General features: G+C 44.0%; 1 protein-coding gene across 3 annotated transcripts in view; it reads right to left on the reverse strand.

Moving 5' to 3' along the window:
* LOC129834349 (neural-cadherin-like) overlaps nucleotides 1-17,341 on the reverse strand; it is a 206,536-nt gene extending 189,195 nt beyond the window's left edge. For all 3 annotated transcript variants that reach the window (XM_055899249.1, XM_055899250.1, XM_055899251.1), the window contains exon 1: nucleotides 16,335-17,341. In XM_055899249.1, the coding sequence (XP_055755224.1) occupies nucleotides 16,335-17,340 (1,006 nt within the window). In that variant the 5' untranslated portion in view covers nucleotide 17,341. The remainder of the gene's footprint in view (nucleotides 1-16,334) is intronic.
* Between the last annotated feature and the right edge of the window lie 7,414 nt (nucleotides 17,342-24,755).

A 24,755-nucleotide genomic window follows, 5' to 3' on the forward strand; every position in this document is an offset into this window, starting at 1 on the left:
GGTAAACTACACAACAACACAGCTGAAAAACAACGGCAGTTTCTAAAAATGTACACTTTTTTTTCCACTGCTAAGTGACAGGCCCTGTTCTCCTGCTTTCTTGTTTGACTTTTGTAAGTGAAGTGGCGGTTTGTTGGGGAGAAGAACAACAAGGGAAAGATTTGCTACTGTAGCTAGCTGGCTACTGTAGCAATACATTTTGCCAATTCCTGCTCCTCCTCAACACTCATTCTTAAGTTACACCTCTCAACACCCTTTTTCAATTATTAATGATATTTCTTTGCAGGAATCTTCTAGCTCGGATGGAAGGATGGAGAAGGGAGCAAAAAGAAGGAGTACAGTAGTTATCCAGCCTGCTGACTAAGAAATGTAAATATTTTGCTGTCTCTCTCTCCATCTGTCTGCCTAACTGCCAGATTGCTGAGGGGCAACATAGTCAATGTACTTACTAGGCTAAGTCCATCTTAGTGAAGACCTTAGGTAATGGTTAATCATGATTCGTCTCTGACTTTACAGTTCCTGAAACATGTCAATGACCTGATGCCTGGCCTCTACAGCAGTGCTTGGCCACCCACTCAGCTACCACTGATCTATTCTACCACATCCCAGGGAAAGGAGAAAGCAGAACCATCCCTCCTTAAATCCATACTCATTGACACTAAGCTATGTGCAAAATGTTGATGTTTGTTATTCTGATCTTCAATGTGTGTTGATTCCTACTAACCATCTTTGTGAGATCTAGGTTTGTACTCGCTATGTTGATGAACATTAAATGTTTTTCTCTGCATCAGGTCTCACTGAGACTGGATTCCTCAAGAGACATGCTATTTAGCAGCTCATGATTGTCTGATCCTACACTCTATAAAAAAAATCTAAACTCCAGCAAATCGACTTCAAGTGATTTTAATTTTGGAAATCTGTTGCAAAGTATTCCCACGCTTAATAGAGAGAGATACAGTTTGAGATCGTATACAAATGTAAGCAACGTTTGAAATGATTCTATTTTAGTTCAATATTATATCCGTTTGGGCTTCTTGTGGTCAATTTTCAGGTTACATTTTTTTCGAATTATGTTCCGGCCCCCTGACCATCCGCCCAAGAAAACACGTGGCTGCATCTAGTTGATGATCCCTGCCATAGGAGAACCCTTTGGTCCTAGGTAGAACTCTTTCCACAGAGGGTTCTACACGGAACCCAAAATGGTTCTACCTGGAAGCCAAAATAATTCTACCTGGAACCAAAAACGGTTTTCCTATGTGGGACAGCCGAAGAACACTTTTGGAACACTTTTTTCGAAGATTGTAGTGTAAGTGGATCAAATTGAAATAGCACCGCTTCTAATAAGGCAAATAAAATCCTATTTTAACTTGCCCCTATTTTTTTTTTAGGTGCAAACCCCTTGTGTCCTGATTCAACAGACACCTCCCTTGGTGAGTCATGTAAAGTTTCTCCCATTTCTCTCTTACTCGTTCTCCCTGTCATTCACTTAAACACGTGTGCAGTTGCAGAGGAGAGGAAGAAATGTGCCAATTACACCCATGTCCAACACTGTTTGTTGCAGGGGTGATATGACAGACACATAACTTGAGAACAATATAATATTTTGTATTTTTATTTCCTCTGTACACATACTTACATTTTTCTATTGGACTGTTTTTTTTAAGACTGCCAAGCTGGCATCAGTTGAGGGAATTTTGTCTGGGACACTGTCCTTATTATAGATTATAGAGCGATGTGTTTATAAAAAGTTGCCTTTGCTACCACTTTTAGTAGATTCTGACTGTTAAATATATTTTACTGTGCGTTACTGTTATGTCCTGCATGCCCACATTACGCCAATCGTTAATTTATTTTCTTATTTTTGTATGCTTACAGTAAGTGTCATGAAACGTCAGAACACTCAGGAGGTTGATGTGTTGCGGGCCCTCTGGGAAGTTCCGAAATATTCCCCTGTTGGAGAAGGACGCAAACTATGTATATGAGCAAATTGCTCTTTATTAAAGACATCTCTAAGCTATAACTGCCAGAAAATTATTCAACTAGTACCATGGAAATGCTTTTAGCCAGCTGAGTCCAAGTTTCTTCAAGAATGTCCTTTTTTAGTTTGCTTATAAAATCTCTAATTGATAAAGTTGTAATGCGTTGATTCTTTTCACTGCAGATCTGACCCGTCACACAACTCTTCAAGAGGGCCACTACGCTCCAGATCGCCTTCTGTGCTCAGAGGTCCCTGATGAGGATCTAGCCAATCACACCACTCTTATTAATTATTCATCAAATAAAACAAGGGGCCTTTATATACTCCCAGTATTTCTATGCATGTAATTTCTGTGGGTGAATCATGAAACAATTATTGTATGCAGATGTGTGATAAATGGTGTAGATTTGTTTTTGCCATTGCTTGATCTATTTTAAACGTAAGAATATGTTGCAGATTAACTTTAATTGGTAACTATGGAAACCAATAGAAATGTAATGAACAAAATGTTCAATATCCAACTTTATCCCCTGCAATACATTTTACAGTACACGCTTAGATAAAAAGCTGCTATCTAGAACCTAAAAGCGTAATGTTGGTTGTCCTATAGGAGAACCCTTTGAAGAACCATTTTGGTTTCAGGTATAAACCTTTTGGTTCCTTGTAGAACCCTTTCCACAGAGGGTTCTACATGGAAACTAAATGGGTTTTGCCTGGAACAAAAAGGGTTTTTCTATGGGGACCGCCGAAGAACCCCTTTGGAACCCTTTTTTCTAAGAGTTTAGGTAATAAGCTGTAGTTAGGTAGTCATTACCAGGTTATGATTATTTTTTTAAATTTGATTTCATCTTTATTTAACCAGGTAGGCCAGTTGAGAACAAGTTCTCATTTACAACTGCGACCTGGCCAAGATAAAGCAAAGCAGTGCGACAAAAAACAACAACACAGAGTTACACATAGGATAAACAAACGTACATTCAATAACACAATGATGAGGTCTTAACGATGACCAGTAGGCTACAATATAACACTTAATAGAGTGGTCAAAATTATGACCAGCAGGTCATATGGAGGTTAGAAAAAGACATTCTGGTCAGTAAAAAGACGTTAAAAAATACTCGTCATGCTGACGTCTTTTCAACCAGGTATTCCCCACTGGGTTGGAACAGATTTCCAAAATTATAATCACTTGGAGCTGATTTGCTGGTGTTTTTATAGTCTTTTATGTCCCTCCCCAAAATGTTTTCATAAAAACCTTTCTACAAATAAAATCTGCCAGTTGGGGAGCCCTGCGATAAAGGCTCAACAATTCTGACAAGAACTTTGTTGGAACCTACGAACGCACGTAATGGTAGTTATTGGGCAGACCTAGACCCTGTTACACTGAAAGAGTCAAGACGTCCGATAATCGTTTACGAACTAAGAATTTTCCCACGACGTGGAAGTTTTGTCTGGGACTGTAAAATCGTGGTATTACATCGCTAACATCATACAGTCTGTGCAGGCCTTTAACCTGAGTACCCTATACTCCACACTACAGCCTAGTGATCGCTGTTTTGATGAGCCTGATCAGGAGCAGCTGTGATGTCAGAGGGCTGTGCTCCGCTGGCTGTTTGACGAGCCCTGTTCTCCTCTTCTCCCAGACCCAGACTCTACAATACTGCGGCCTGCTGCTGCTCTAACTCCACTAATTGAGCAGGGTGGAGATGAGGAGGGAGAGTAATCTACTCCTTTCTCTACTCCAGAGTCTCACCAGGTGCTCAGCAGAGACCAGAGAGCTAAATGTCTTGTGTTCTGGGCTCGTATAAGGAGCACTTAGTGCACTCGCTCTGAGGCCACATTTAGGATTAATAATCAATTTGAGGGTATATGCACTGTTCTTGTGCTCTAGGTCTAAGTGGTTGCCATGGGAATAGTTTACAACGCAAAAATACTATTTATATCCTCATAAAGGTTTCCTTAACCTACACTATATATACAAAAGTATGTGGCCACCCCTTCAAATGAATGGATTCGGCTATTTCAGCCACACCCATTGCTGACAGGTGTATAAAATCGAGCATACAGCCATGCAATCCAGAGAAAAAAACATTGGCAGTAGAAGGGCCTTACTGAAGAGCTCAGTGACTTTCAATGTGGCACTGTTATAGGATGCCACATGTCCAGTTCGTCAAATTCCTGCCCTGCTAGACCTGCCCTGGTCAATTGTAAGTGCTGTTATTGTGAAGTGGAAACGTCTAGGTGCAACAATGGCTCAGCTGCGAAGTGGTAGTCCACACAAGCTCACAGAACGGAACCGCCGAGTGCTGAAGCGCGTAGCTAGTAAAAATCGTCTGTCCTCGGTTGCAACACTCACTACTGAGTTCCAAACTGCCTCTGGAAGCAACATCAGCGCAAGAACTGTTCGTCTGCACAAGAACTGTTCGTCGGGAGTTTCATGAAATAGGTTTCCATGGCCGCACACAAGCCTAAGTACACCATGCGCAATGGCAAGCTTCGGCTGGAGTGGTGTAAAGCTCACCGCCATTGGACTCAGGAGCAGTGGATACGCGTTCTCTGAAGTGATGAATCACGCTTCACCATCTGGCAGTCCGACGGACGGATCTGGGTTTGGAGGATGCCAGGAGAACGCTACCTGCCTGAATGCACAGTGTCAACTGTAAAGTTTGGTGGAGGAGGAATAATGGTCTGGGGCTGTTTTTCATGGTTCGGGCCCCTTAGTTCCAGTGAAGGGAAATCTTAACGCTACAGCATAAAATGACATTCGAGACGATTCTGTGCTTCCAACATTGTGGCAACAGTTTGGAGAAGGTGTCACGCCCTGACCTTAGAGAGCCTTTTTATTTCTCTATTTGGTTAGGTCAGGGTGTGATTTGGGTGGGCATTCTATGTTTTCGATTTCTTTGTTTTTGGCCGAGTGTGGTTCCCAATCAGAGGCAGCTGTCTATCGTTGTCTCTGATTGGGAATCATACTGGTGGGTAGTTATTTTCTGTTTAGCTGTTTTGTTGCCTGACAGAACTGTGCGCTTTTTTCTTTTCTACTTTGTTATTTTGTTGCAGTGTTCAGTTTATTAAAAATCATGAACGCCTACCACGCTGCACCTTGGTCTCCTTCTTCATCCGATGAGTGCCATTACAGAAGGTCCTTTCCCGTTTCAGCATGACAATGCCCCCGTGCAGAAAGCGAGGTCCATAAATAAATGGTTTGTCGAGATTGGTATGGAAGAACTTGACTGGCCTGCACAGAGCCCTGACCGCAAACCCATCTAACACCTTTGGGATGAATTGGAACGCCGACTGCGAGCCAGACCTAATCGCCCAACATCAGTGCCCGACCTCACTAATGCTCATTGCTGAATGGAAGCAAGTCCCCGCAGCAATGTTCCAACATCTAGTGGAAAGCCTCCCCGGAATAGTGGAGGCTGTTATAGCAGCAAATAAACTACATATTAATGCCCATGATTTTGTAACGAGATGTTTGACTAGCAAGTGTCCAGATACTTTTGTTCAGGTAGTGTATAAAGAGGTAAAAGAGAGAGAATTAACAGCCAGAAACAGTTCAATAATAACAGGCAGATTTAGACTTGTATGTTGACAAGCTAAAGTGCCAGTGTATGGAGGAAGCGTGCAAGGACACAGGTGCTTCAAATGCCCTGTCACAGAGATGGCTTACTCAGGCTGACTGACTGCATGTAGAGATGTATTGATAATAGATTGAGAGAAAACGAAGTCACACACACCCAGAGATTCACAAACACACACAAAGAAACCAAAAAAGCACAAACAAACTTCCTTTGGGGGAAAAGCCTACACTCCGGTCCGACACTGTTTCAAGACCGTATTTGTTGAGCTGAGAAAACACCTGCTGCTGTTTCGAAGCCAACACAAATAGAAGGAAATCTCCGGTGTCTTGTGGGGCCCTCTCTTCCTCCCTGCCTGCCTAGCCATGCCTCCGTGATGTGATGTGTGTGCCTCGTCTTCTATCAGATCGTTCACGCTGTGTCTTTTCTGCTGAATGACGCGGAGCGACCATTAGTGACTGCTGTTGACATGAAGAGGTCACGCGCTAATGTAGACCCAGTGCAGACTCACCATTACTCATGGCCTGCCTGGCCAGCGAGGAGCGACTGCAACGACGACGTGGGGCTCTGGTTCTCTCAGACAAACGATCTGACGACACGGCTATTGTTTTGCACTGGCCCATTGCTTCCCACTTCCTTGGCTGGAGAGACACGCTGCTCATTAGGCCTGGATAGAAATGGGAAGGAGTTGCAAAAACACCCACATTTGTCTACTGACAGCCTCGATATTAAAACGCTGGATTGGCTGGCTGGCAACTCTCTTCCTGGAGAATAGAGTCGAGGAGAGGAGAGGGGATGTGTGTAGAGGAGGGGAGAGGGAGAGAGAGGAGCGTGGCATCTCTAAAAGGTCACTAGCTGCCTCCCATCCCTTCGTTTGTCTCTTTGATTAAGTCTGGCAATTAGGCAACTGTGCTGCTGTGCGCTGAGATTCAGCCGGCAGATTGGAAAATAAACTAATCAGAGAGCAGGCAGATCCAGCGCTGCGGAGAGAGAGAGAGAGAGAGAGAAAAACACGCAGACATCCCGCCAAAGTTTGACTGGAGACAGATTGACGAGGCGATCGATGATTGGAGGGTGTATCAGAAAAGGAGAGAGCAGGATGAAAGAGGGATGTGTCTGGTGAGGCAACTCAGCAAGGAGGAGGAGGAGAGAAGAGAGTGCAAATTGAGGATGAGCAGGATGGGCAGAAACTAAGAAGGCAGAGAGGAATGGTGAGACAACAGAGGAAAATAGGAAATAACAAGAGAGCTGCAGACAACTAGCAGGGAGAGCTAGATGGTAGAATTGGACTGAGAGAAGTGAAGTTCTACAGTAATAGAAAAATGTTACTGTGGGAGGAGAGGAGGAACTAAGGCAGAAAGGAGGGTAGATAAATAGACTCAGATTAACAGAAAAGTGTAGGAGGACAGAGAGAGGGAGAGAGAGAGAAAGGATACAGCATGGCAAACAATGAGCTGCCAGGGAATTTGGCAGTGGGACACATTGGAGATTGGAGGGTTCCTCACTTGGACGGCCTCCTGATAGTTTACATTTCGGTTTCGACAAAAACCACGCCACCTTCTGATAATTAATCCACCAGAGGATTACTGTCATTCTGGCTGCGCTCTGCCCACTTCTGTACCACACACGCACATGCACATGCACCCACGCTTTGTCAAACAAAACTTTTTTATTGTAGGTAATACGCTTATTTTATTATTTTTGAAACGGCCAAATGTCGGCCTTTAACGATTTGAATGGATTTACAGTATATACAATATCCTGCCCATATGAACACAATTATTTCAGGCCATAATTTATCCAATTTATGTAGGCTATATATAACAATGTTATGCCCTATATGAACGAATGCATATACAATATTTATAGACATACGGATTTAATGAAAACCATCCAGCCCTACGCTTGTAGCCTTAGCATTAAAAATACCTGCCCATATTTATATCCACACATGAAACCTAGTCACATACACAACATAGTTTCCAATTCTTTACAGACACAATCGGGTAATATGCTACAGCTCACTTCAAAGATTCCCCGGGAAACTCAACGTATTGTAGCCTCACGTGGACGAAAGAGCTTTCACCATAAAAATATAACACTTGCTTTGCACACATATGCACGCACACACACCACGCACACATGCACACGAACACACACCCACCCACTCCCACGCTCACAGACATTCCATCAAATGCCACAACAACTTTCAAAGAAATGCATGGACAAATTCCTCATTTGTGAAGGCATGCTAGATTCAGGGACAGAGAGTGGGAGAGGGGTGTGTGGCACTCAGCAACTCATCTGTTCTGTTCTTTTATTCCAACATGTATCTTCTTCATCCAAATACAGAATTCAATCATGGAGAGTCGGGCTGGGTCAGTGGTGGTCTTAGCCACAGCAGACGGCCAGAGCAGAGCCTTGACTAAACACTGTGTGATCTCTCAGTCAGACCCATCGATCGCTCTCCCCGCCACTCACAGTTACACGCACTCTGGTGACAAGTGACACTGACAGCCAAGTCCGCTGCTACTGCGGAGGCCGCACGCCTGGCGGGGGGAGCGTAGGGACGGCAAGAAGATGACGGACAGGGCCTCATCATGTTTGTGTGTCTGTGGTATTCTGTCTAAAGGTGAGCTTTTGCATATACAGTATGCACATGCCATGATTATGCACATGGCAGGACATATATTTAGTGACATGTCCCTCTCAATCTTCAGCACCTGTTTACGATTCCTAAACTATGCACCGCGCAGTATATTCACATGATCACTTTGCCATTCACTCCATTCCATAGCTACGGATAAGAAAAGGGCAAGGGGAAAGGGGGATACCTAGTCAGTTGTACAACCAAATGCTTTCAACTGAAATGTGTCTTCCACATTTAACCCAACCCCTCTGAATCGGGTATAACGCCCAAAGCTTCCAATAAGTACTTAAGCATTATCTCCTTCGCTCCCTCGTCCCCTTTCGTCACCGTAAATCCTAATACATTACAATCTTCCAGTAATTAAGTGTGTGTTGTTTTACACATCACTGCCTTTCTAATCCTTCCAAGCTGACTTAATCTACTGTAAGCAGATTGCTGGGCAATGGGATTTTAGAAATACACAACAGTGAGGCTATAAATATCAACTTTGGGTATATATACTCAACTGAAAATCTATTTTCATCATGCATACACGCCACCGTTCAAAAGTTTGGGGTCACTTAGAAATGTCCTTGTTTTTGAAACAAAAGCACATTTTTTGTCCATTAAAGTAACATCAAATTGATCAGAAATACAGTCTAGACATTGTTAATGTTGTAAATGACTATTGTAGCTGGAAACGTCTGATTTATAATGGAATATCTACATAGGCGCGCAGATGCCCATTATCAGCAACCATCACTCCTGTGTTCCAATGGCATGTTGTGTTAGCTAATCCAAGTTTATCATTTTAAAAGGCTAATTGATCATTAGAAAACCGTTTTGCAATTATGTTAGCACAGCTGAAAACTGTTGTGCTGATTAAAGCGTTAATAAAACTGGCATTCTTTAGACTAGTTGAGTATCTGGAGCATAAGCATTTGTGGGTTCGATTACAGGCTCAAAATGGCCAGAAACAAAGACCTTTCTTCTAAAACTCATCAGTCGATTCTTGTTTTTAGAAATGAAGGCATTTCCATGCGAGAAATTGCCAAGAAACTAAAGAACTCGTACAAAGCTGTGTACTACTCCCTTCACATAATAGGTCAAACTGGCTCTAACCAGAATAGAAAGAGGAGTGGGAGGCCCCGGTACACAACTGAGCAAGAGGACAAGTACATTAGAGTGTCTAGTTTGAGAAACAGATGCCTCAGAAGTCCTCAATTTGGCAGCTTCATTAAATAGTACCCGCAAAACACCAGTCTCAACGTCAACAGTGAAGGGGCAACTCCAGGATGCTGGTCTGCTAGGCAGAGTTGCAAAGAAAAAGCCATCTCTCAGACTGGCCAATAAAAATAAAAGATTAAGATGGGCAAAAGAACACAGACAGTGGACAGAGGAACTCTGCCTAGAAGGCCAGCATCCCGGAGTTGCCTCCTCACTGTTGACGTTGAGACTGGTGTTTTGTGGGTACTATTTAATGAAGCTGCCAGTTGAGGACTTGTGAGGCATCTGTTTCTCAATCTAGACACTCTAATGTACTTGTCCTCTTGCTCAGTTGTGCACCGGGGCCTCCCACTCCTCTTTCTATTCTGGTTAGAGACAGTTTTCGCAGTTCTGTGAAGGGAGTAGTACACAGCGTTGTACGAGATCTTCAGTTTTTTGGTAATTTCTCGCATGGAATAGCCTTCATTTCTGAGAACAAGAATAGGCTGACGAGTTTTAGAAGAAAGATCTTTGTTTCTGGCCATTTTGAACCTGTAATCGAACCCACAAATGCTGATGCACCAGACACTCAACTAGTCTAAAGAAGGACAGTTTTTATTGCTTCTTTAATCAGAACAACAGTTTTCAGCTGTGCTAATATAATTGCAAAAGGGTTTTCTAATGATCAATTAGCCTTTTAAAATTATAAACTTGGATTAGCTAACACAATGTGCCATTGGAACACAGGAGTGATGGTTTGTGATAATGGGACTCTGTATGCCTATGTAGATATTCCATTTTAAAAAATCAGCCGTTTCCAGTTACAATAGTCATTTACAACATTAACAATGTCTACACTGTATTTCTGATCAATTTGATGTAAATTTGATGGACAAACAAAGTGTTCTTCTTTAAAAAACAAAGACATTTCTAAGTAACCCCAAACTTTTGAACAGTAGTGTATGTATTTTTGTGAATATCTGCTTCCAGATCACATGCAATTTATTAGAAACGCATTATATAAATCTATAATCATTCTATTATTCTTTAAATCTGCCAAGCTTGTTGTGCAAGGTACAGTATGTGTGTGAGCGTGTGTGTGAGCGTGCTTGTGTATGCATGTGTGAAATGACTGACTGAGGGATGAGATGAAACTGAGAGAGTGGAGGAGAGAGAAAAGAGGGTGTGAAGTAGAGACAAAGAGAAAGAGAGAGAGTTTGTAGAAGTTCACAGGTATAAATTCTGTTCGTGGATCATACCAGGGCAAAGTATGTGCGAGTCGAGTGCAAGCGAGGGTATCTACAGCAGGTGAGAGTGTTTGCATCGGAGCATATGCTGCGTAGGTGTGCGTTGTGTGCATATGTTATGTGGGTTTGGATGTATGTGTCTTCATGTATGTCTATGCGTGTTTGCACAGCGTGTGTATGTGTTTTAGAGAGGGGGTGGGCAGGGGGAGAGAGAGAAACTTATTTAACTTGTGTTGTGTACACGTGAGCAAGCACACAATCTTCTGGTTCCCTGACAGAGAGATGAAGCCTCCCATATGCTGTTTAATTTCCAGGCTCTTCCCAATCAGATTAACAGTAACACCAGGGAGGAGAGGAATTAAGTCCCCGAAAACCTATCAACTTCTGCTCAAACCCAAATCCCAGCTCTCTCTGTGTGGATCAAACAGTCAAATACTATGGTGGTTAGATAGATAGAGGAGAATGGATGGGGAATGATCAGATCCACTGTGTATATAACACGTCTGGGGTTCTTGTCAAACTCAATGCGCGTCTGACGCGTTAGTCAATTCTTTGTCAGTTTGATTGAGAGTTATGCCAGCTTCAAGTGTGCTTCAGCAAGACAAATATGCACCCCATCATATTGATGCCTTTGACAGTCATAGCATGTTCTCTATGAGATAAAAGATCACACAACCACTCAGGGCAACATGACAGACAGAGGTCTGATACGATGTGTTAGACAGCAGAGAGACAGCGAGAGTGTAATGTTTACTGTTCATTTTTATTGTTTATTTCACTTTTGTTAATCATCTATTTCACTTGGTTTGGCAATGTGAATATATGTTTCCCGTGCCAATAAAGCCCTTAAATTGAATTGAATTGAGAGGGAGAGAGAGAGAGGAGGAGGAGGAGCTGAAGGGAGAAAGGGGGAAGGTAAGAGAGAGAGAGATGGTGGAAGGAAAGAGATGGAGAAGCATGAAAAAACATGGTATGATTGAGAGAGAGACATAGAGCGATGATGACCCTGACGGGATATGGAGATAGTGAAAAGTGCCACAAGGCAGAGAGCGTTAAGACGGGAAGTCTGGCGCCACACGCCTGTTTGATCTGCACACACGCTCCCCCTCTCCGTCCCCACGCACACATTAATTGATCCCACTGCAGCAATATCATGGAGACCAGACATATCAAACAGGAGCCCATAGCCTCAACCAATATACAGCTAAAGAGGCCTTCTATTTCCATATTACAGAGTTCACACAGCAATTAGGAAGAGAGACTTCAGAGCGTGGAGTTCAGAGAAGACGTGAAGGAGGCAGGGAGGGAGAGAGGGAGGGAGGGATAAAGGGAGAAACAGAGGGCCCAGGTCTGTGGGGCTGGGTGTTTTTGGGACCGCTTAGGTGGCTGAGACAGCCAGAGTAAGGCTGAGGCCAGTGTTAGTGGATAACAGACAGACAGACACAGAGACAGAGACAGAGACAGACACAGACACAGACAGACAGACAGAGATAGGAATAACCATATAGGATTCAAGTGGTGCTCTACTCTCCCCCAACGCCAGATAACAGAAAGAGCCCTGGGTGACTCCCCTCAGACAAGCTAATAGAGAGTAGAGACCAACTCACATGAGAAGGCTATTTCACCCCAGGCCAGCCAGTATTTCACCTCAGACCGTCCCCTTCTCTCCTACCTCCACTGGTCAGTTGAAAAAGAGAATCAACTGACCAGTGGAGGTAGAAGAGAAGGGGACAGTCACAGAATGAATAAGCACGATATACAAGCTGCAGCAGAGCTCTGTTATCAAACCACAGCCTAGCTCACTCACTGGCCACTAGGAAACGTGTGCATCGCTTGAGTGTGCATGTCTGTATAACGGTTAATAATGTGCAATACAATATGCTGTTTGAAGATTTATAGCAGTGGCTGTTTGATCCTGATAAATAAAGTAATAACAGACAATATATTTTCCTTTTCCATCTGTCTCTGACTGCATGCTCCTACTCTCCTGTAGGATCAACCTGGTCTCAGAACATTTCGTATTATTCTGTGTGTAAATCCAAGGTACTCCATTTAGTATGATATATTACGTTTGGTATGGTTACATGAGACAAATGGTTATTTAACGCAAAAGCGAAAGGAGGGTGGCTGGTCGGGGTGGATTGGTGGGCGTATAATGTGAATTTCTAGCAACCCGAAGGTTATGAGTTCGAATCTCATCACATACAATGTTAGCTAATTAGAAACTTTGATTACTTGTTAGCTACTTTGCAACTACTTAGCATGTTAGCTAACCTTTCCCCTAACCCTTTAACCTAACTCTAACCCTTAACCCTAATCCCTAGCAAATATAACATTAGTGAGCTAGCTAACCTCAGACACCTAGCTAGAATTCGTAACATAATGTAAATTTTCCACATTTGTAACATATTCTAAGTTTTTTCAAATTCGTAACATATTGTACGTTTTGTAAATGGTTAACATATAATATGAATTGTAATTCGTAACAAATCATACAAAATGGGTGATTGCCATTCACAAATTATTACAAACCATAAGAAACATACCATACTAAATTTAGTAGCACAAATGTATATGTAGAATATCATGCGTGCTAGTCTACATGTACTCAATAGGGAGTTGGTCTAGTTCACAGATACTGTTATAAGTGAGGTCAACTGACACACCTCTCATACTTGATTAAAGCCAGCTGTTTTTCCCTCATTACTGTGAATCCCCTGGCTTCCTGAGAAGCTATCTCGCAGTTCACACACACACCCTCTTTGCCAGACACGCAACATCTACAGAAGGTTCTGGTCTTCGGGCCACAGGACAAGCACACAGACAGACAGTAATGAAAACACCAAAGGCCGAGCTAATTAAATCAACAACCCTGGCAACAACGCATGGTTGTAGCACGCCTCGGCTGCGCATCGCATGGATGCTGCGGAAAGATGTGAGTGGGCCATGGAGCACACTGTTCACGATAAACGCATTACTTTTAGGTCCTCGCTATTCCCTCGAAGAAGCGCACGAGTTCTCCAACAAACTGTGCTGCAACTCTAAATCCCAGAAATGAGAACGTGTATGAGATGGGATTACATGGATAATGCCAGCATATGGAGCCAGGTCGAGCAGGATCTCCACTCAAAAAGGATTAGACTCCACCACATTCCCACCACATGAAATTCCGGTTCCCCAAGCACAGATTTGTCCATATTAAACACGGGTGTCTGCTGGATCATTTGAAATCAAGTCAAGTTGGTTATTTGATTAAAAAAGTTTCACAACACTCAGCGGGAAATGAGAAAACGAGAAATTATGCGGGTTTTATTCACTCCAATGCATGTAAATAGGCCCCCATACTTCACATAGCCTAGAAATGAATGCAGAGCGCGCCATCTTTGCACACACAGACGTCAAGTTCCCTGTGCTCATTGTTGTAGACAGGCAGCACTGGTTGAATGACCATCTGCACGAACGCAGATATTGTGTAATTCGCCCATCACTTTAGAACAGCTGGGTAAAATATTGCACTATTTTTTCTAGCACAGTGCACGGCCACTGAGCAATTAAACGTAAAAGGTGGGTTGTACTGCTACCTGACAGAGGCAACTGGCAAATGTGTACATTTGCAAATATGAACACTAAACACAGCCAATACTGCAGGCCTAGGTTACAATCATCTACAGGTCCCCACTCAAAACCAAAAAGATAGCACATCACTTATCACTTCAAACAATGCGGTTTATCGTGCCTGAGACACAGGGCCATAGTCAGGGTCAGGTTTTGTGTGAGGTCTGTGTGTGTCGAAGCTCATCTACTGCGTTTCTATGCAATTTAAAAACTCAAATGCTATTTGGAGAACAGTAAAAACTAAAACACAAGCTAAGATTACCCCATCCATTATCAGGTTCGTTGCTGTAGGTTCATTCACCTCAGTCGATCTACAAATACATAGCCTATTAGCTATACAATTAGTTACATTTACATTTACATTTAAGTCATTTAGCAGACGCTCTTATCCAGAGCGACTTACAAATTGGTGCATTCACCTTATGATATCCAGTGGAACAACCACTTTACAATAGTGCATCTAACTCTTTTAAGGGGGGGGGGGGGGTTAGAAGGATTACTTTATCCTATCCTAGGTATTCCTTAAAGAGGTGGGGTTTCAGGTGTCTCCGGAAGGTGGTGATTGACTCCGCTGACCTGGCGTCGTGAGGGAGTTTGTTCCACCATTGGGGTGCCAGAGCAGCGAACAGTTTTGACTGGGCTGAGCGGGAACTGTACTTCCTCAGAGGTAGGGAGGCGAGCAGGCCAGAGGTGGATGAACGCAGTGCCCTTGTTTGGGTGTAGGGCCTGATCAGAGCCTGAAGGTACGGAGGTGCCGTTCCCCTCACAGCTCCGTAGGCAAGCACCATGGTCTTGTAGCGGATGCGAGCTTCAACTGGAAGCCAGTTGCTAGTTGCTACACATCCACTTACATTAACTCAGCACCGTGATTAAAAACTATAATTAATATGTACGGAGGGATCACTTAGCAGATAGGGCATTTTATTAACAAAGGGTAAGCAAATACATTTGCTTTACAACACTTTTTGTTGCAGTTTTACAGCTAATTTCGTGCAATTATACACATTGTATGTGTCAATTGGAGCTGCTGCGGCCAACACTAAGAAGGTTGAACACTCGTATACATTCACATCCATTACCAATGCGAGCAGTGCAAATAACACATATTATTTCATTAGCAATGCAATTTTAGCTGTAGCCTGGCTCTCAAAAAGTACATGAATGGAGACATTTCTGCAGGTGATAATTAACCTATATGTATGCCTCGATCACACTGACAATATTTTTGCGCAAAATGGTATGCAGCATCATATGGTTATGTGTGCAACAAAAGTTCAACATTCGCCTTCTGCTCCCATTTCTGTCAAGCCGTCTACTCATACAGTTCGCATCGATAAAGCCAACGTATGCACCACACAGAACGCACAGCAACTTCCTCTGCAATGCAATGCTGCAAGGAAACTCAGAATTCCATATCGAAATGAAAGCACTTCTGGTGTACCAAAACGCCAATCCCTGTCGATGTGTTCGAGGGGTTATGCACCTCAAATAAAACGCTCTGCGACGCAATGCTGCAAGGCAAACGCAGGCGTCCCAAAATGCAAAGCTCTGTCGGTGTGATCGAGTCATCAGAGACAGTAGCAACCGCACGCCTCCTGTAAATTCAGAACATCTGCACTAATACCATAAAACATATGCAGACACCAAATCGTAGTATAATGTGAATTTATGTTGTGTATTATAAGCTCAACTTGTGCGCGTTACATTTTTCCCAGGGTAACTATTTACAAGGCGCACGTCTCTCCATGCATAATTTATGCATATGCATGGTTTCAACCTCTTGGGATCATGAAGGCAAAGCTGTGGGTGTTTATTAAACATATAACCACAGAAACGAATACATTTTAAGTCATTGCACTTTAAAGCCTGACACTTTTACAGAGAGGCTATACGAGTAGCTTATGTTGTCAGCTCTCCACATCGATTTAGAGGGCTAATTTAGACCAAACTGTGGCCCATAATTACTTTACAGAGGCCCTTAAGTTAAAGAGAGAAGAAATACACTTATAGATAATAATGTCTTTAACTTGGTACGTTGAAGAGAGAAACAACATTGAAGCAGCAAAAGGCACTCTCACCTCTTTTATCCTGAACTTTCACAGTAATCTCCACGAGAGGATCCGTCTCGCGGTCCAGGCGCCGTGTAATTACTATATCTCCGCTGTCCCGACTCACCGTGACGGGCGAGCTGTCCGCACCGGGATCCATCAACTCAAAACTGGCAGCCTGAAACCTCACTGGGTACAAGTTCACTACAACAGAACCGATACTGGCATCCTCGGATACATTTATTACAACCGGTTCGTCCGACGCTAGCAGGGACCTCGACTTCCGAGGTTGTCTGCTATTCGGTTTGCCATGGGATGGCGGTGGAACCGCTGGCCATTGCCGGGGATTAATCTCTATTTCAATACTCTGACTGGTCCGTGAGGGCCAGCCGTGGTCCATCGCAAACACGTTAAACTTTATGGGGGCGGTAAGACCCAATATAGAGTCCACCAGCAGTACATCTCCTGTTTTTGGAACGACGTAGAAACTGCAATTTTTGGGAAGAGCAAAGTAAATGAGTTCAGCGTTTTTCCCGTGGTCTGTATCCTCCGCGGTCACTTTATACACCACAGACCGCAGAGCAGTGGCGTCGTCCAGATGAATTTTTATATCAGCATTAGGGAATGTTGGCTCGTGGTCATTAGTGTCCAAAACGTCCACTTTCACAGATGCAACTTCTGCGACCACAAGGTCAGTGGCGGCGCAGCTTTGGCAGCACAGACCCAGGCTGAGCAGGTACTCGGAGCGCTCCTCTCTGTCCAGGACGATCGAGGTTTTCAGAAGTATGTGTCCGCGTTTGTGGTGGGCAAATACCCGGAAATCTTCACTTCCGTCTCCCAAGAGTTTCAGATTCATGCCGGAGTTGGAGCACCATCTCTGCGCGTCAAACCGCTTCACAGGGATGCTGAGACCGTTTACTTTGGATCCCGGCTCTGAGTTCTCGAATACATGTCCATGAAAGAACGGTATCCTTTCCTCTGTCTTATTCCCAAGTACAGATGTCACGAAATAGCATATTAAAATAGTCCAAATCATGACTGTTGTCAGTTGTACCACACTGAGTGGTGTTATGCTGTCACTCTAGGGCCCTTAATCATTTCGAAAAACATGTATTTTAAGTCCTCTAAAACTTCGGATGAATTATTATCTAAAACATAGAATTCACAAAAATGCTGTTCATTGTCGTGGTTTGATTCATTGCTCTAGCTCTAGCCGCAGAACTTTCGCTGTCTTCTCTGTCTCCACTCCAGCAGCAGTCTGCGTGCCCAGCTCTCCGGATAATGCAGCTCAAGTGCGCGCCTCCGCTCAGTGTTTCTGACAGCACTAGCAGCATCTGGTACTGGACAGCGCCGTGCTCGAGGGGGCGTGGCCTACAGTGACTCCCCAGGGAAGGCCACGTCACATTATTCATGTCCATCAGTTTTTCATTCCAACCCATACAGTAAGTCTTCTTTCTGATTTCCACTGCGTGTCCAATAGCAATGGCATGATAGGCTACTGTATGTTTTTAACTATCACTTTCACTCAGTAACCTAGATATGTCATTGATAATTGAGGAATATATACTGACAAATATTACAGTTTTTCTCAATCGCTTTGGCTCAATTATTGAATGAGAAATATATTTTTTTCAAAAACAATAAGTTCAAACCTCTGAACAATTAGTTTCTTGTTCACACCAGATTTGAATGTCTTATTCGTTTTTAGCAAATTGCACGTGTTTTGACACGTGTGCAAAACAGTAAGTACACTTGTCTACAATTTGCACAACAACTACATGCACATGGCTTGCTGATCAAAACTGCTGAGTTGATTCTCAGTGAAACTGTCATACTCTTCACAACTTCTAAACATTGTTTCATCGTGTGAGCCGTCGCATGCAAAATGATCCATTCAATAATCAAATTCAGTCAGACGTAGATGTATATTCCATAAATATCTATGACATGGAATGTTTGTGATGTCTGTGTCTGCTAAATTGGCAAACTACCTGCCAGGTGACATAGTAATGAAATAGGAATCACAATCTTACCAATCAACCAATCAAGTTTGGAAGCATATATATGGAGCTTTCCCACAGAACAATCACTAGCATTTATGAACATGGAGGAACATCACAACCCTGAACAGCAGCAACATGTTGTGGAAGAGAAATACACTGCTCAAAAAAATAAAGGGAACACTTAAACAACACAATGTAACTCCAAGTCAATCACACTTCTGTGAAATCAAACTGTCCACTTAGGAAGCAACACTGATTGACAATAAATTTCACATGCTGTTGTGCAAATGGAATAGACAAAAGGTGGAAATTATAGGCAATTAGCAAGACACCCCCCAAAAAGGAGTGATTCTGCAGGTGGTGACCACAGACCACTTCTCAGTTCCCATGCTTCCTGGCTGATGTTTTGGTCACTTTTGAATGCTGGCGGTGCTCTCACTCTAGTGGTAGCATGAGACGGAGTCTACAACCCACACAAGTGGCTCAGGTAGTGCAGTTCATCCAGGATGGCACATCAATGCGAACTGTGGCAAAAAGGTTTGCTGTGTCTGTCAGCGTAGTGTCCAGAGCATGCAGGCGCTACCAGGAGACAGGCCAGTACATCAGGAGACGTGGAGGAGGCCGTAGGAGGGCAACAACCCAGCAGCAGGACCGCTACTCCGCTGGAGTACAGCCTAATGTAAAACAGGTCCACAGTGTCATCAATTGTGCAAACATTCTGTACTCGTTATTTACTTTTGTTACAGCATTTCATTCACAACAATAGAGCAACTATTGTAAAGGTAAATGCAAGTCTGTAAATCACAATGTACCGTAACATATGTATGAGGAATACACAGTAATACAGTAAAACAGCACATTTTGAATACGATATACTATCTGTAACATGATCTATTTGTGAATTCTACATGTCATATATAGGACTGCACAACGACCTCATGCTGGTGGCAGAGCAGCTCTACATGTCATATATAGGACTGTACAACGACCTCATGCTGGTGGCAGAGCAGCTCTACGTGGCATATATAGGACTGTACAACGACCTCATGCTGGTGACAGAGCAGCTCTACATGTCATATATAGGACTGTACAACACAGAGCAGCTCTACATGTCATATATAGGACTGTACAACGACCTCATGCTGGTGACAGAGCAGCTCTACATGTCATATATAGGACTGTACAACGACCTCATGCTGGTGGCAGAGCAGCTCTACGTGGCATATATAGGACTGTACAACGACCTCATGCTGGTGGCAGAGCAGCTCTACGTGTCATATATAGGACTGTACAACGACCTCATGCTGGTGACAGAGCAGCTCTACATGTCATATATAGGACTGTACAACGACCTCATGCTGGTGGCAGAGCAGCTCTACGTGTCATATATAGGACTGTACAACGACCTCATGCTGGTGACAGAGCAGCTCTACATGTCATATATAGGACTGTACAACGACCTCATGCTGGTGACAGAGCAGCTCTACATGTCATATATAGGACTGTACAACACAGAGCAGCTCTACATGTCATATATAGCACTGTATAACGACCTCATGCTGGTGGCAGAGCAGCTCTACATGTCATATATAGGACTGTACAACGACCTCATGCTGGTGGCAGAGCAGCTCTACATGTCATATATAGGACTGTACAACGACCTCATGCTGGTGACAGAGCAGGTCTACATGTCATATATAGGACTGCACAACGACCTCATGCTGGTGACAGAGCAGCTCTACATGTCATATATAGGACTGTACAACGACCTCATGCTGGTGACAGAGCAGCTCTACATGTCATATATAGGAATGTACAACGACCTCATGCTGGTGGCAGAGCAGCTCTACATGTCATATATAGGACTGTACAACGACCTCATGCTGGTAGCAGAGCAGCTCTACATGTCATATATAGGACTACATAACGACCTCATGCTGGTGACAGAGCAGCTCTACATGTCATATTTAGGACTGTACAACGACCTCATGCTGGTGGCAGAGCAGCTCTACATGTCATATATAGGACTGTACAACGACCTCATGCTGGTGACAGAGCAGCTCTACATGTCATATATAGGACTGTACAACGACCTCATGCTGGTGGCAGAGCAGCTCTACATGTCATATATAGGACTGTACAACGACCTCATGCTGGTGACAGAGCAGCTCTACATGTCATATTTAGGACTGTACAACGACCTCAAGCTGGTGACAGAGCAGCTCTACATGTCATATATAGGACTGTACAACGACCTCATGCTGGTGACAGAGCAGCTCTACATGTCATATATAGGACTGTACAACGACCTCATGCTGGTGACAGAGCAGCTCTACATGTCATATATAGGTCTGGTGGCAGAGCATCTCTACATGTCATATTTAGGACTGGTGACAGAGCAGCTCTACATGTCATATATAAGACTGGTGGCAGAGCATCTCTACATGTCATATTTAGGACTGTACAACGACCTCATGCTGGTGGCAGAGCAGCTCTACATGTCATATATAGGACTGTACAACGACCTCATGCTGGTGGCAGAGCAGCTCTACATGTCATATTTAGGACTGTACAACGACCTCATGCTGGTGACAGAGCAGCTCTACATGTCATATTTAGGACTGTACAACGACCTCATGCTGGTGACAGAGCAGCTCTACATGTCATATATAGGACTGTACAACGACCTCATGCTGGTGACAGAGCAGCTCTACATGTCATATATAGGACTGTACAACGACCTCATGCTGGTGACAGAGCAGCTCTACATGTCATATATAGGACTGGTGGCAGAGCATCTCTACATGTCATATTTAGGACTGGTGACAGAGCAGCTCTACATGTCATATATAAGACTGGTGGCAGAGCATCTCTACATGTCATATTTAGGACTGTACAACGACCTCATGCTGGTGGCAGAGCAGCTCTACATGTCATATATAGGACTGTACAACGACCTCATGCTGGTGGCAGAGCAGCTCTACATGTCATATATAGGACTGTACAACGACCTCATGCTGGTGGCAGAGCAGCTCTACATGTCATATATAGGACTACATAACGACCTCATGCTGGTGACAGAGCAGCTCTACATGTCATATTTAGGACTGTACAACGACCTCATGCTGGTGGCAGAGCAGCTCTACATGTCATATATAGGACTGTACAACGACCTCATGCTGGTGACAGAGCAGCTCTACATGTCATATATAGGACTGTACAACGACCTCATGCTGGTGGCAGAGCAGCTCTACATGTCATATATAGGACTGTACAACGACCTCATGCTGGTGACAGAGCAGCTCTACATGTCATATTTAGGACTGTACAACGACCTCAAGCTGGTGACAGAGCAGCTCTACATGTCATATATAGGACTGTACAACGACCTCATGCTGGTGACAGAGCAGCTCTACATGTCATATATAGGACTGTACAACGACCTCATGCTGGTGACAGAGCAGCTCTACATGTCATATATAGGTCTGGTGGCAGAGCATCTCTACATGTCATATTTAGGACTGGTGACAGAGCAGCTCTACATGTCATATATAAGACTGGTGGCAGAGCATCTCTACATGTCATATTTAGGACTGTACAACGACCTCATGCTGGTGGCAGAGCAGCTCTACATGTCATATATAGGACTGTACAACGACCTCATGCTGGTGGCAGAGCAGCTCTACATGTCATATTTAGGACTGTACAACGACCTCATGCTGGTGACAGAGCAGCTCTACATGTCATATTTAGGACTGTACAACGACCTCATGCTGGTGACAGAGCAGCTCTACATGTCATATATAGGACTGTACAACGACCTCATGCTGGTGACAGAGCAGCTCTACATGTCATATATAGGACTGTACAACGACCTCATGCTGGTGACAGAGCAGCTCTACATGTCATATATAGGACTGGTGGCAGAGCATCTCTACATGTCATATTTAGGACTGGTGACAGAGCAGCTCTACATGTCATATATAAGACTGGTGGCAGAGCATCTCTACATGTCATATTTAGGACTGTACAACGACCTCATGCTGGTGGCAGAGCAGCTCTACATGTCATATATAGGACTGTACAACGACCTCATGCTGGTGGCAGAGCAGCTCTACATGTCATATATAGGACTGTACAACGACCTCATGCTGGTGGCAGAGCAGCTCTACATGTCATATATAGGACTGGTGGCAGAGCATCTCTACATGTCATATTTAGGACTGGTGACAGAGCAGCTCTACATGTCATATTTAGGACTGTACAACGACCTCATGCTGGTGACAGAGCATCTCTACATGTCATATTTAGGACTGTACAACGACCTCATGCTGGTGACAGAGCAGCTCTACATGTCATATATAGGACTGTACAACGACCTCATGCTGGTGACAGAGCAGGTCTACATGTCATATATAGGACTGTACAACGACCTCATGCTGGTGGCAGAGCAGCTCTACATGTCATATATAGGACTGCACAACGACCTCATGCTGGTGGCAGAGCAGCTCTACATGTCATATATAGGACTGTACAACGACCTCATGCTGGTGGCAGAGCAGCTCTAGATGTCATATATAGGACTGTACAACGACCTCATGCTGGTGACAGAGCAGCTCTACATGTCATATATAGGACTGTACAACGACCTCATGCTGGTGACAGAGCATCTCTACATATCATATTTAGGACTGTACAACGACCTCATGCTGGTGACAGAGCAGCTCTACATGTCATATATAGGACTGTACAACGACCTCATGCTGGTGACAGAGCAGCTCTACATGTCATATATAGGACTGCACAACGACCTCATGCTGGTGACAGAGCAGCTCTACATGTCATATATAGGACTGTACAACGACCTCATGCTGGTGACAGAGCAGCTCTACATGTCATATATAGGAATGTAGAACGACCTCATGCTGGTGGCAGAGCAGCTCTACATGTCATATATAGGACTGTACAACGACCTCATGCTGGTAGCAGAGCAGCTCTACATGTCATATATAGGACTGTACAACGACCTCATGCTGGTGACAGAGCAGCTCTACATGTCATATATAGGACTGTACAACGACCTCATGCTGGTGGCAGAGCAGCTCTACATGTCATATATAGGACTGCACAACGACCTCATGCTGGTGACAGAGCAGCTCTACATGTCATATATAGGACTGTACAACGACCTCATGCTGGTGGCAGAGCAGCTCTACATGTCATATATAGGACTGTACAACGACCTCATGCTGGTGGCAGAGCAGCTCTACATGTCATATTTAGGACTTTACAACGACCTCATGCTGGTGACAGAGCATCTCTACATGTCATATTTAGGACTGTACAACGACCTCATGCTGGTGACAGAGCAGCTCTACATGTCATATATAGGACTGTACAACGACCTCATGCTGGTGACAGAGCAGCTCTACATGTCATATATAGGACTGCACAACGACCTCATGCTGGTGACAGAGCAGCTCTACATGTCATATATAGGACTGTACAACGACCTCATGCTGGTGGCAGAGCAGCTCTACATGTCATATATAGGACTGTACAACGACCTCATGCTGGTGACAGAGCATCTCTACATGTCATATATAGGACTGGTGGCAGAGCAGCTCTACATGTCATATATAGGACTGTACAACGACCTCATGCTGGTGACAGAGCAGCTCTACATGTCATATATAGGACTGTACAACGACCTCATGCTGGTGACAGAGCAGCTCTACGTGTCATATATAGGACTGTACAACGACCTCATGCTGGTGGCAGAGCAGCTCTACATGTCATATATAGGACTGTACAACGACCTCATGCTGGTGACAGAGCAGCTCTACATGTCATATATAGGACTGTACAACGACCTCATGCTGGTGGCAGAGCAGCTCTACATGTCATATATAGGACTGCACAACGACCTCATGCTGGTGACAGAGCAGGTCTACATGTCATATATAGGACTGCACAACGACCTCATGCTGGTGACAGAGCAGGTCTACATGTCATATATAGGACTGCACAACGACCTCATGCTGGTGGCAGAGCAGCTCTACATGTCATATATAGGACTGTACAACGACCTCATGCTGGTGACAGAGCAGCTCTACATGTCATATATAGGAATGTAGAACGACCTCATGCTGGTGGCAGAGCAGCTCTACATGTCATATATAGGACTACATAACGACCTCATGCTGGTGGCAGAGCATCTCTACATGTCATATTTAGGACTGTACAACGACCTCATGCTGGTAGCAGAGCAGCTCTACATGTCATATATAGGACTGTACAACGACCTCATGCTGGTGACAGAGCAGCTCTACATGTCATATATAGGACTACATAACGACCTCATGCTGGTGACAGAGCAGCTCTACATGTCATATTTAGGACTGTACAACGACCTCATGCTGGTGGCAGAGCAGCTCTACATGTCATA

This window comes from Salvelinus fontinalis, chromosome 35 (assembly GCF_029448725.1).
Source record: "Salvelinus fontinalis isolate EN_2023a chromosome 35, ASM2944872v1, whole genome shotgun sequence".
Classification (NCBI taxonomy): Eukaryota; Metazoa; Chordata; class Actinopteri; order Salmoniformes; family Salmonidae; genus Salvelinus; species Salvelinus fontinalis.